This window comes from Chrysemys picta, chromosome 14, assembly GCF_011386835.1.
Source record: "Chrysemys picta bellii isolate R12L10 chromosome 14, ASM1138683v2, whole genome shotgun sequence".
NCBI lineage: Eukaryota > Metazoa > Chordata > Testudines > Emydidae > Chrysemys > Chrysemys picta.
The window spans coordinates 11,912,066-11,925,078 of record NC_088804.1 but is presented as its reverse complement, the minus strand read 5'-3'; the positions used below and the strand labels follow the sequence as shown (position 1 = coordinate 11,925,078).

Sequence of the window (13,013 nt, the reverse complement as noted above, 5' to 3'; positions counted from 1 at the left end):
TGTAACAACACGCTTTCCTCCCTGCATAACAAATCCTTAGTTAGACTGTATGCAGCTTTATTCATCTGCGTAAGTAATGCTCTTATTTCAATACCATGTGCCATAGACCCTGTGGGGATTCACATCCGGGAGTTGTTGGTGGGTAGAACTTGCAAAAGCTGTAAAACTCTCATTGACTTCAGTGGGAGTAGACTGAGAGTGCTTTTGAAATTCTCTCACCGTATATCTACAACGACTGCCCAGAGCTGCATCACCATGTCATGTTCTCAGATAGGACAACAGGATTTCAGTAAAAATTTTGGATCTGTAATGATTTAAGATAGCAACCCCTATCTTTAGGGTGCTTAACACTTTCCATTATAAAAGATACTTGTGACTTTGTCTTTGAGAAAGTGTCACAGCCTATTGTTTGGAGACTTCTACCAGTGTGACGCATATGCAAAACTTCCAGCAGTCCCAGTTTTCGCAGGACTGTCCTGCTTTGACCCACAAACCCCCTTGCCCTGTGCTGATTGACATGGCTCCTGTCCTATGGGGCTGGCTGGGTTTAGCTCCCCATCCCAGGCATTGCAACCCAGCTCCAGCGATCAGGTTATAGTGCTGCTTGGATCTGGGGAGGGAGCCAAATTCGAGCGAGTGGCATTGTGACCTCCTGCGCCATGTCACAATGTCATGCAACGCACTTAAATTTTGCTTGGCTGGCCTCCCATTGGGGTTAATAAGAAGAAACTTTGTCTAGAATTAACACACATTCTCTAAAAAATCCAGATAGTATTTACTGAAATATTCCAGAAATGTGCTTTTTTCCCCTCACCCGTTTTAAATCAGTGACAATGAAACAGTACAATACAACTGAGGTATAATATGGCATACACAATACAGCTGAGCAAATAATTAAAATTAATTGATTCAGTTAACATTTTCTCTTTATTTACATTTTAGAAACTCTCATCACTAATGAATCATTAGCAAAATCCAAGTATTATACTAAGGAAAAATAAAAATATATATTATGTAATTTTGTCAGATAATTCAATTAACGGTATCAACTCAGGAAAAAGACCTGAGCATCATTAACTGTCTATGCCAGAAGGACAGGAGACCCTGGATGTGGTTTAATTAGGTCGCAACTTTATTAACAACTGTCTGGGAGTGAACTGTGCAGGTAAAAGTGTACAGTGCATGATCATTTCAGTATGTACCCGGGGGACTTCTGTCAGCCTTCCCCCTTTGCCATCCTGGTCCGCAGTCTACCCACTACTTGGACCTTACTATCCCCCCCTCAAATGAGGGTTAAGGTGAGCTATAAAGGAGAGGGATTGACTCCCTGCCATGCCAGTCATAGGAGCCCAGATCTCCCACCCCCCATTTCCACTCCTTTAATAAATACCTTCTTCAAATCCTTTACCAATGCATTTATCTGATCACTGTATCCCTTCACTGTGGACAGTTCAATGAAGACATCTGCTCAATGTGCAGCAGCAATCAAAAAAGCAAACAAACTGTTAGGGTGCATGAGGAGTGTCATGGACAATAATATCAAAAATGTCATCATTATGCAAATTAATAATACACCTTCACCTGGAATACTGTGTTCAGTTCCAGTCGCTCTGTCTCGCAAAGGCAGAAATACAGGGGGTTCTGAGATAGGTGGCAAATGACTGGAGGTATGAAAAACTCTTGTGAAGACAGATTGAAAAGATTGGGACTGTTTAGAGAGGAGATGAATAAGAGGACACATGATAAGAATAATGGACATGATTTGTTCTTGACAAATCCATGCTGACTAACCAACCTGATAGCTTTCTTTGACAAAGTAACAAGCTTTGTGGATAGAGGAGAAGCAGTATATGTGGTATATCTTGACTTTAGTAAGGCTTTTGATACTGTTTTGCATGACCGTCTCATAAACAAACTAGGGAAATATAACCTAGATGGAACTACTGTAAGGTGGGTGCATAACTGGTTGGAAAACCATTCCCACAGAGTAGTTATCAGTGGTTCAGTCAAGCTGACAGGGCATATTGAGTGGAGTCCTACAGGGATCAGTTCTGGGTCCAGCTCTGTTCAATATCTTCATCAATGATTTAGATCAGCGGTTCCCAAACTTGTTCCGCCGCTTGTTCAGGGAAAGCCCCTGGCGGGCCGGGCCGGTTTGTTTACCTACCGCGTCTGCAGTTTCGGACGATCGCGGCTCCCAGTGGCCGTGGTTCGCTGCTCCAGGCCAATGGGAGCTGCTGGAAGCAGCACGGGCCGAGGGATGTACTGGCCGCCACTTCCAGCAGCTCCCATTGGCCTGGAGCAGCGAACCGCGGCCACTGGGAGCAGCGATCGGCCGAACCTGCGGACGCGGCAGGTAAACAAAGCAGTCCAGCCCACCAGGGGCTTTCCCTGCACAAGCAGCGGAACAAGTTTGGGAACCACTGATTTAGATAATGGCAAAGAGAGTACACTTATAAAGTTTGCAGATGATACTAAGCTGGGAGGGGTTGCAAGTGCTTTGGAACTGGGAGCTGCAGGTGGTCGTGCCTGCGGACAGTCAGTGTAAACAAACTGTCTCGTGGCCCGCCCGCGGATTACCCTGATGGGCCGCAGGTTGCCCACCACTGATGTAGACAAACACCTGTCAGGGATGGTGTAGATAATATTTAGTCATGCCGTAAGTCCAGGGGACTGGACTAGATGACCTCTTGAGTCCTATGATTCTGTGATAAAAGTAATATATACAGAAGGTAGATGGGGAACTTCTATTCTCCCTGCCTAATAAAGATGAATTCTGGAAGTAAAAGATAAATCCTCATGCTTCAGGGCGTACATCAACCTCTAATTACTTGTGCTTAGAGGTACAGCTGGACAACATTTTTCATCCAAAACTTTTTCCCCCTGAAAAATGCAGATTTGGATTGATCAAAACATTTTGTGAATTTGTGTTGAATCCGCTGAATTGTTTCAGTCAAAAAAATCAAAATGTGTCATTTTGACAGTTTGCAAACAAAACATTTAATTTTTTTTATTCAAAATTAATTTTGTTTAGAAATGTACTTAGTTTAAGTTTAAAAAAAAAATTAACATCTTAAAAAGCTGAGCCAAAATATTTAGTTAGACTGGAAACAAAATTTAAAAAACTTTTTTGGTTCGATGAAAAATTTGATTTTTTTTTATTTTTATTTTTTATTGGGTCAATCCAAAACAGAGGTTTTTTTTCAATTTTTTGTAACAGCTAGTGAATCAAAAGATCAGTTATTTACACAACTCTAATTTGGAGGGAACTTTGCCTAGGGACAGGTTATCTCATAACTGCCTTTTACAGGAGTTCTTGAGCACAGTTCTGAAGCAGCCAGCACTGGCTATAATCAGAGAGAGGCTATGGAACTAGATGGACCACTTGTCTGATCCAGTATGGCAGTTTTGGGTGTCAGCTTCACCACAGAGAGATGCATTGTCTATAACAATAACACCATTTAAGGTCTCTGAGTTCTGTATTCAAACTCTGTGTTATTATATTCCAATTTATTTATAAGTTAATCAATAGATTCTAAGAGTAAAATTTTCAAAAGCTCCCAAGCTAATTTCCCTCTAAGCTGTATGGCCGTGCAGCTGCCTATTAAGCTCCGCACAGGCGCTCAGGGCTGTAACGGGGAGAGATGCCTCTCCTCAAGCTCCGGATCTGCTGCAGCGCCCCTCCCCTGACCCTGACCCAGCCCAGTCCTGGACCTGCTGCAGCTGGGGGACAGGCATCCCTCCCCTGGCCCTGAACCAGCCTGGCCTGGACCTGTCGCAGCCAGGGGAGAGGCTCCCCCCCACCCCCCAGCCCAGGTGCTGCTGTGGGGGGAGAGAGCTGGATGGGGGAGTCCTCTCTCCCCACTGGAGCCACAGGGAGCCCAACTGTACCCCAAACCTCTCATCCCCACCCCAGAGCCCACACCCCGAACTGGAGCCCTCACCCCCCTGCACCGCAACCCTCTGCTGCAGCCCCAAGCCCCCTCCCACACTCCGAATGCCTCGGTCCCACCCCACCACATGAATAACAAAATTCATTCCACACATGGGTGGGAAAAATTAGAGGGAACACTGCTCCTAAGTTGCTTAGGAGCTTAAATCTCATTGACTTGAGGGATTTAAGAGCTTTTTAAAATTCTACCCTTTACAGTCATGCAAATTTGATTGTAGAATGGTAATTCAGAAACCTTAAATGGTATTGTAGTTACAGACGATGCTTCTCTTTGTGGTAAAGATGACTCACATAGGACCTGCCATAGTGGATCAAACCAGTGGACCATTTAGTTCAGTAGCTTAAGTCCCATTTTTCAAAAAAGGCAGTTCGGAGACTAAACTCACTGTAAGCCAATTTGATGTAACCTTCTAAGTCACTTAAGTGCTTTTGAAAATGGGACTTATGCTCCCAAATCACTTAGAGTAAAATTTTCTGAAGCTCCTAACTCTTCATCAAATCACTATGCAAGTAGATAGGGAATTTTTAATTTATTTTTTAATAGGTGCATCTATTGTTAAATTAATAAAACATGCAAATAAACAATCCAAGGAACCACTAGAGCTTGTGTCTCTCACCAAGAGAAGTTGGTCCAATAAAAGATATTACCTCACCTTCTCTTTAGTGCACTTTTGGGGGCACTCTAGATAACAGAAAATACTAATTCTAAAAATCTTTAGTTGAAATCTTTTAACCAGATGCCTTGCTATCACTTCAACCAAGAACTTCCACACCAGCAGGTTTAAAAAATAAATTAAGTTCTTTTTTTAAGACTTCAAACATTTAGTAAACAACTAAAGACAACTGCTGTTTACCTTCTGTATGCGATAAGAATACGTTTCATTGCACGATCTTCAGTTCTCCCTTAATCACTCCAACCCCTGTGAATAAAGCATTGGATTACCAAGTAATATCTTTCAACATGAGGAATTATGCACTTAGCCTCAGATTCCATTTAAACCACTGCTCTAGGAGAAATATTACTGATGTCATTGTTCATGTTTTCAAAACCACAAACTGCTGCTGACACATACAGAGCCCTTTTCTTCTTAGCATCACAGAGAGCTGGAGTGGCACAAATTTCACATTTCTTCCTCTCTTTTGTTCTGTTTGTTCATTTGCTCTTTGTGCCTCTTGGAGGTGATGGGGTGGGAGGGGGGGCGTGTTCTGGTGGCTAAGGTACAGGAAAGTCAGGGGTCTGGGATCTGTTCCTGGCTCTGCCACTGATTGTCTGACAGGGAAATCACTTAACTTCTCTCTTTGTTTCTGTAAAATGGGGATATTTTACTGCGTCAGGGGTATTGTGAGAGGTATTTTTAGTTAGGGCTAGTTTGTTCCCAGTCCTTCTGTATGTTTGTGTGCAATAGGTAGGACATGTGTTGCCGTGGCCCTTATTGTTTACAAAGTTCTACATTCTTGCTAAATATTATTAAAACAGTGTCAACCCTACATCTGAATTGATTTGCTTTTGCCATCAGAAGTCCTAGTCAACAATATTTTTGTACAAATCTTTTTTTTTTTTATAGCATATTGAGATCATGGTTTGAATGCAAGAGTTCTTTATGCTTGTATAATCGACTCTGAAGCCATTTTCATTGATCATATTATGGTTCACTTGAAGAATACTTAATATGCAGTTGATTGACCCTTAAGTCCATAAGAGGCTTGCATTGAGTGTGTGAAGGCCTACTCCAGTTAGCTTTTGTGTGTCCTGTCATCCAGTAGGTGTTGACTATATTATTTACAAAACTGACACCAGGAATCATATGTTCCCCTGGGAGCCATTGGATCTACCATGATCTATTTAGGGATGCTTTTGTCCAAGGAAAATTAATCTGATAAATTATTATGTCTCTATCATAGTTCTATTTGTTTGGTATGGTGTTTTTAAAGAGGTAGAAAAGAGAGGAAATATTAAATTCAAATTGAGCTTCTAGTGTAGAACAGAATCAGTCCCACCAAAATCTTACATATCATTAGACAGAAAACTGGAATATAAATCCATGTTCCACCCTCTCTTCCCATGCCCCAAACAATTGTGTGTTATTTACCCTGGAGACTTGCAGATTAGAGCCTTTCAGGCCTACTGGGTAATTATGTAATTAGGCAGGGATTAAAAAAAAAAAACCATTTTAAATACCCAGTAGATTAGAGAGGGTTCTTCACACATCTTCTTATCTACTGAATAATGACATAATTGGATGGGGTTTAAGTTACTTTGATTTGTACATGCCAGACTGGAAAGACTCCTTTCTCTGTAGTCTCATTACATTATTTTAAATGCCCTAAAATCTTTTGGAAAAATTCAGGAGAGCAAATGTATTAGTTTTTCTCCATCAGTACCACCCCAAAGTCCCAACAACAGTTAGATGGTAAATAGTAAATCAGTTGCTTGACACTTGAAAAATAAGACTTTTCTTTAAACTAAGTAACTGATTTTGTTGTTTATGATATTATGAAAAAATGTGTTGAGCTGATTTTTAAAAAAATTGACACTTCTCAGTCAGACTCTGAGAGGCTGGAGCAGTTCCATCAGCCCAGAGAACTGAGAGACTTGTAGGGCTCACTGAAACTCCAGTGAATAATGTTGGCCTCCTGACATTAGCAAAGGATGTGGTTAGCTTTTGAGTGATGGGGAGAATATGACTCTTCTCAAATTGAGGACTTGGTGTCAGCTATTTAGGGAAAGGGACTCCTTTTAATTTTTCATTTGAACCCTCTTTCTAGTGTCGCTATATCTGTACTTGTGTGAAGCATTGATGGTGAGCCAGATTCTCCTCTCTACACTATTTTTTTTTTTGCTGATGTGTTACCATTGACTTAAATAGTTACTCCACTAGTGTAAATGAGAGGAGATTCAAGCTGATAGAATTTTGGTTGAAGGGCACCCCTGCTTTTATGAACACTCTCATGGGATCTTTACTGTTCACATAAAACAGACAAGAACTTCAGCTTTCAGGCATCTTATTCAGCAAAGCATTTAAGCATGTGGTGAAGTTCCATTTAAGTCAATAGGAGCTTAAGCATGTGCTTAAGTGCATTTCTGAATAGGGATTGACTTGAAGTCTCATCCATCTGACCTCCACACAGTAAAAACTGTCCAAAAACTCAGTTCATCTTCCTTAAAAGGTTGAACAACTGAGCTGATGCTGAAACTTTAACCTGTGGTCCCAAGGAATCTAGAAACAGATTCAGATCTGATGCATAGACTTCTAAGCTCTTTGCTCCAGAGAAGGATCAGACACAGATTTGCAAAAGTGAATCTTAACGCATCCTCCAAACCAAGCACTCTAGACATCCATTTTTTAATTAAAATAATAGGGAATGTTCCACATCCTTAGTAAAGGTTCAGATCCTCCTGTACTATCACTGAAGTCAATGGAAGTTCAGCCTTTTACCTGCATGGAAGAAGGAGTGGGGCTGAAATGTAATTTTTGGGCGGAACTTAAATTTCCTCTTTAATGTGGTGGTCAGATTTTACAAGGCATTGTCATATAGAAAAAAAATCAGCCTAATGACTGGGTAATGTAGATTTTTGTTTGCACTTTCCAGAACAAAACAGGCTCATTGCCAATGATAGTTTTGTGTGGAAAGAGAATTCCAGTTCATCTTAATGATCATTGGTTTCAAGTCTTCAATTATAGAAATGTGATGTGAAGGCTTTATCACAATGGAAAGAAAACCTAGAACTAGGGAAGAATTTCTCATCCCTTTTAAACAGATAACATGGCTGGGAAAGAGGGAGAACTATTGAAACCACAAATGATAACTGTCTTTTTTTTTTTTTTTTTAATTACTGTAGACCTATACAGGAGACTTTGAGGCTGCAGTCTGGTACTTCATGTTAAGCATAGCAAAGAAATGTGTTAGCGGTGGCAACATAAATCAATACTAAGAGCTTGGCCCAAAGGGAGGGAAATTTACATAGTGAAAGAAAATTGAGGAACTGTGTTTTTTCCGCTAATAATATATCAGTGTAGTGTCTAACCCAAGCTTCTGCACATGTTCACTCTCTCAATAGCTAGACTTATTCTTGCTATATAGTTGTTTTGCTTGCTATAACACATTTAATAGAAATGCCCATTAGTTTCTGGCCCTTATAAGACCTAAATATGCACTAAACCACTTAAATTCACTGTCAGTGCCCAAGTAGTCATCAGTGGATCCAGCCCCAAATATTAACTGTGACCATATTCTCTTGCAATCCTCATCTTGTCCCCTCCCCAAGTATGAAAGGAAAAAGATGAACATTGTAGCATAGCTCACTATATCCCTGCTCTTTCTCATTTGGTAGCTATGCCTTTAGTCAGCATGGCTTAATACTGTAGAAATTCTAGGTTTTAGAATTATAGAAAGCAATTCTAGAAGGGAATTTTATTCCAAAAATTAATAAACACTTGTCACTCCATAGTCTTACTCGCAATGTTGACAAAGACACTGATTTAAATTTATTTAGCCTAAGGTGAAGAATATAAAATCCTTTTATTCACACTTACTCTCTTATTTCATGCTCCTTTATCATGGCTATACTGATTACCTACCTTTTCCTGTCTTCACTGCTGTCCACCTGTTGGTTAACTCCCCTGTTTCTAGGTTTAAGCAGAGTGGAGTTGCCATAATTGTTGCTACCCTAATGCAAATTTTAGAGACCAGCATAGCTAAGACTTTTTTGTTTTGGTAAACAAGCATCAAATTGTTCTCAGCCCTTTATCACAATGTGCCTTTGCCTTCAAACCCACATCACATAAATCTTTTCTTGTTCATCCAAGGACTTTTATGTCACTCCAAGACTGATTAACTTAAGTGATAAGATGCTAAATATAATACTGTTTTAGAACTACCTACAAATAACTGGCAAATAGAATTTGATGAGATGTAGATATATTTGATTTAAATAACAGTGCAGCCTTCAAAGAGAGAGAGATTATAAAATTCAAAAAAACTGCTAATGTAGTACTCAGGTTAAGACTTTAAATTTGCAAGAACAGAGAATTCAGTTTTATAATTTTCATGGCAACCTTAAGGTCATTTGCATTGAATGGGCCAGATTCAGAGGTACAAGTGAATAGAGTTACTGCAGATTTACATCCAATAGCTGAAAGAAGATATCACCCAATGTTTAGCAGACAGTCACATTGCCATGTAAAATGAAATGACAACAACCAAAAGGAAAATAACCATTGACTTAGAAGAAAAATTGGTATGAGTGTGGGAAAAACATGCTTCAAACCTTGAGTAAAAATTAAGTATATTTTTACTTTTTTGTCTCTACAGGTTTTTCATCTGCCGCATCTGAGATTCATTATGGTACCTTGCAGTGAGCAATGACCTCCTCTGAAGAATATAGGTGCCAAAAAGACAGAGAGACAGTGGCCTTGTTTCCCTCTTACTTGACAAAGTGAAATGGTGCTCTTAAGGTGATAAGTGTTTACTACACTTGGAAACCCAAACTGTTGGCTGGACGATTTTTCCCTGACCTCCACCCCAGTGTTCTGATGGACGGTTGACAGTGACATCATGTAGTAGTCCCTGAAGTGTTGTCATAACTGAGTTGCAATGGTTTTATACACTTCCCCATTTCCCAACAGCTTTCTATCAGTTCTGCATTCCTTTTCCTGGGGCCTGATTTTCCCATGTTATTGGTTTGCAGACAGGCTTGTGGCCTCCTTTGTTCCTACCACCTATGAGAAACGACAAAGGGCAGATGATCCGTGCTACTTTCAAGCACTCTGCATCATTATTACCACTCCCATCTACTTGGCACTGCTGGTGGCATCTCTTCCTTTTGCCCTGATTGGCTTCTTGTTATGGTCACCTCTCCAGTCAGCTAGAAGGCCATATATCTACTCCAGGCTAGGAGACAAGAGCCAGGCCAATGGCGCTACACTACTTACTGAATGGAAAGCTACAGGCAATGGGAAAAGCTTCTGCTTTGGTAGTGCCAATGTTTGTCTGCTACCAGACTCTCTGGCAAGATTTAACAATGTTTTCAACACACAGGCACGGGCTAGAGAAATTGGGCGGAGAATCAGAAATGGGGCAAGCAGACCACAGATAAAAATATATATAGATTCCCCCACTAACACATCCATCAGTGCAGCCAGTTTCAGCAGCTTGGTCTCTCCCCAAGTTGGAGATAGCACTAATCGTGCTGTCAATGTAGGCATCAAAAGGACATCATCTATGGAGTACAAGGGAGACAATTCTGGTTCAAATAACAGTGAGGATAGCAGAGATGCTAAAGCTGGAGGGGAACTAAATGAAGGAGAGGACAACAACACATGTATCGTGCGCATAAGTGGGGAGGATAATGGCCACATTTCAGACCCAGAAGTGGATGCCATTAGTGGCCAGGCTAATATCAGTAGCCCAGCAGAACACTCCTTGGAAGGTGAAAGAGAGAGTCCAAAGGGTCAAATACCCAACCATAAACAGAAAGAAGGAGATTCTGGGAGTTTAGACAGCTACACTGCCTCGCGAGAGTCCCTGGTTAAGGTTCGCATTGGAGATGGCACAGTGGACCAAAGTAACATCAACAACAAGCTCCTTTACAAAGCCTCGGTCATGAAGAAGACCTCTGTGAGGAAAAAGAAGCATATGGATGAAATCTTTGACCATGAGATCTCTGCTTTCTTCCCTGCCAACTTGGACTTCCTGTGCTTGCAGGAAGTGTTTGACAAAAGAGCAGCAGAGAAGTTGAAACAGCAGCTCCATCACTATTTTGAATACGTTCTATATGATGTTGGGGTCTATGGCTGCCATGGCTGCTGTAGCTTTAAGTTTGTTAACAGTGGCCTGCTTTTTGCCAGCCGCTACCCGATTATGGATGCTGCCTATCACTGTTACCCCAATGGAAAAGGAACGGACTCCTTGGCTTCCAAGGGGGCCTTGTTTCTCAAGGTAAGGCCCTTTCTTTTTGAAACCTATAACTGTCTCTAGTACATGCTTGGTTATAAATCAACTGTATTGCTGGTCAATAAACTCTGTTAGAGATGGGTCAGAGAAGCAGTGATCAGATCTGGATTACATTTAGGCTAGAATTTGTGGCTTAGAGAATGTACTAAGATGATAGACATGCATGAAACGTTGAAGATTTGGGGCTAGGGTTTGAGTTCAGATTTAAGGGTGTCAAAGTATCAAGCTCTTCTCTTGGGATTTTGCTCTCATTTTGAAGAAATCTCTTTTTAATAAAACATGTATGCTTTAAATAAGCCTCAAGAGAGACACATTAACAGGTGAGGGACAATGACACTAACAAATTCACTCATGCTGTGTGTTTACGGAGCAAATTGGGGATGTTTGAGGGACAGTCAGCCTCAAAACAAAACAAAAACTAAAATTATTTCATGAGATATGTGAACTGTTTTTTTAGCATGTAATGATGCCTCTCCCATTGTGTGAGGTGATAGTTGATAAAGAAGTAAGCAAAACCAAAGGAAAATGTTTGGCACTGAAAATTATGATAGTAGTTTATGCAGAGTGAAACTTGTAGTGGAGGACAGTGGTGCGTACCAAGTGCAGAACAAGTGGACCAAAAAGTCTGGGGAGCCTGTTTCATGTAGTGATCATTCAAGAGGGTTGTCTTGTAAAATTTCTCAGGCTTTGGAGAGCACGTCTGAGATGCTTCTCTTTGGTAGGACGGTTTTCTACACTCAGAGTGCAGCTGCCCGTTCTATTTTCCACTTCAGAAGTTTGGGAGCATTATGTTTTTTTCACTTTCTTAGGATAATTAATTTAAATAAGATGATGGTTGTGAGAATATGTGGTTTGAAGTAAAGAGTTGTGCCTGTCAGGGTCAGAGGAGGGAGATACTAGACATCTCCATGAAATGAGCTGGTTTTGCAAGACTGGCAACACATTGTGTTGAATTCTTATGAGATTGGCTATATATCTCACTAGAAACTAGAAACCAGACCCCTTCTCATTTTGGATTTGACCAAGAACCAAAACTGTAAGGCTAGGCTCAGATCCAGGGTTTCCAATCTAAACGTATCCAAAAATCCCCAGGAGTATTAGATTTCAGGTTCTGGCCATTGACATAGTGTGAGGGGTTTTCCCAGGTTGCAACCTGGACTGTGGAACCGCTGAGTCCTCTGTCCCACCAACCTGGGCTCCCTCTTAAACTGTGATGCTGTTGGCAAGCTACAAGCCTCTGGCAGGTACTGCACTTACGCAGACATCCACAGGCAGGGACACACCCAACTGAGTTGCACGAATGCTTCTCCTAACCACTCATGAACCAACAATAGAAGGCTCCAGCCAATTCCACCCAGCTCCCCAGCCTTGAATCCCAGAACTGTACTACCTTGCCCTGGACAGAAGTCTGACCAGTTTAAGTTCATTACCCAGCCTGACCCTTCCTCGAATTGGAGAGGACACACACTATCTTGTATCTTGAGCTGAGATTTCCCATGCACTTCAACCAAAACACACTGTTTTAGGTAAAATATAAAACAAATGTATAAACTACAGAAAGAGAGATTTCAAGTGATTATAAGTAATAAGTATAGAGATCAAGGTTGGTTACCTAAGAAATAAAAGTAAATTTGCTATCTGAGTTCTGTAAACTAAACAGGATTTGAATCGAGCAGTGTCTCACCCTGATAGTATAAACAGGTCACAGATCTTCAGTACTCAGGCTCGAACTCTCCTCCAGCCCAGGACCACCCTTCCCTGTTCAAAGTCTTTGTCCTCCAGACATGTTTCCAGGTGTTGAGTTGTGGGGAGTGTGAGGCCAAGTCATAATGTCACTTCTCTTGATAGTTTCTTCCAGCTTGCTGGAAAGATCTATGCTTGTAACATGGAGAACCACTCCCATTGATCAAGCATCCTCCATAGTCTATATGATCTCTCTGAGAAGCCTTCTGGGATGGTTGTTAGGAGTGTGGATTCCCTTTAATGGACCATGAGCACATCTGGCTACTCCATTGTTGTACCTAAAAGGCTGGTTGTGGGTGTTCCCAACCTCAAACATTTCAGTAACACACACAGCGCAAACTTCATGACTTCACATACAATGATA

General features: G+C 41.1%; 1 protein-coding gene across 4 annotated transcripts in view; it reads left to right on the top strand.

Moving 5' to 3' along the window:
* SMPD3 (sphingomyelin phosphodiesterase 3) overlaps positions 1-13,013 on the top strand; it is a 245,056-nt gene that overhangs the window by 170,438 nt on the left and 61,605 nt on the right. For all 4 annotated transcript variants that reach the window (XM_065567586.1, XM_065567587.1, XM_065567588.1 and 1 more), the window contains one exon: positions 9,266-10,891. In XM_065567586.1, the coding sequence (XP_065423658.1) occupies positions 9,548-10,891 (1,344 nt within the window). In that variant the 5' untranslated portion in view covers positions 9,266-9,547. The remainder of the gene's footprint in view (positions 1-9,265; positions 10,892-13,013) is intronic.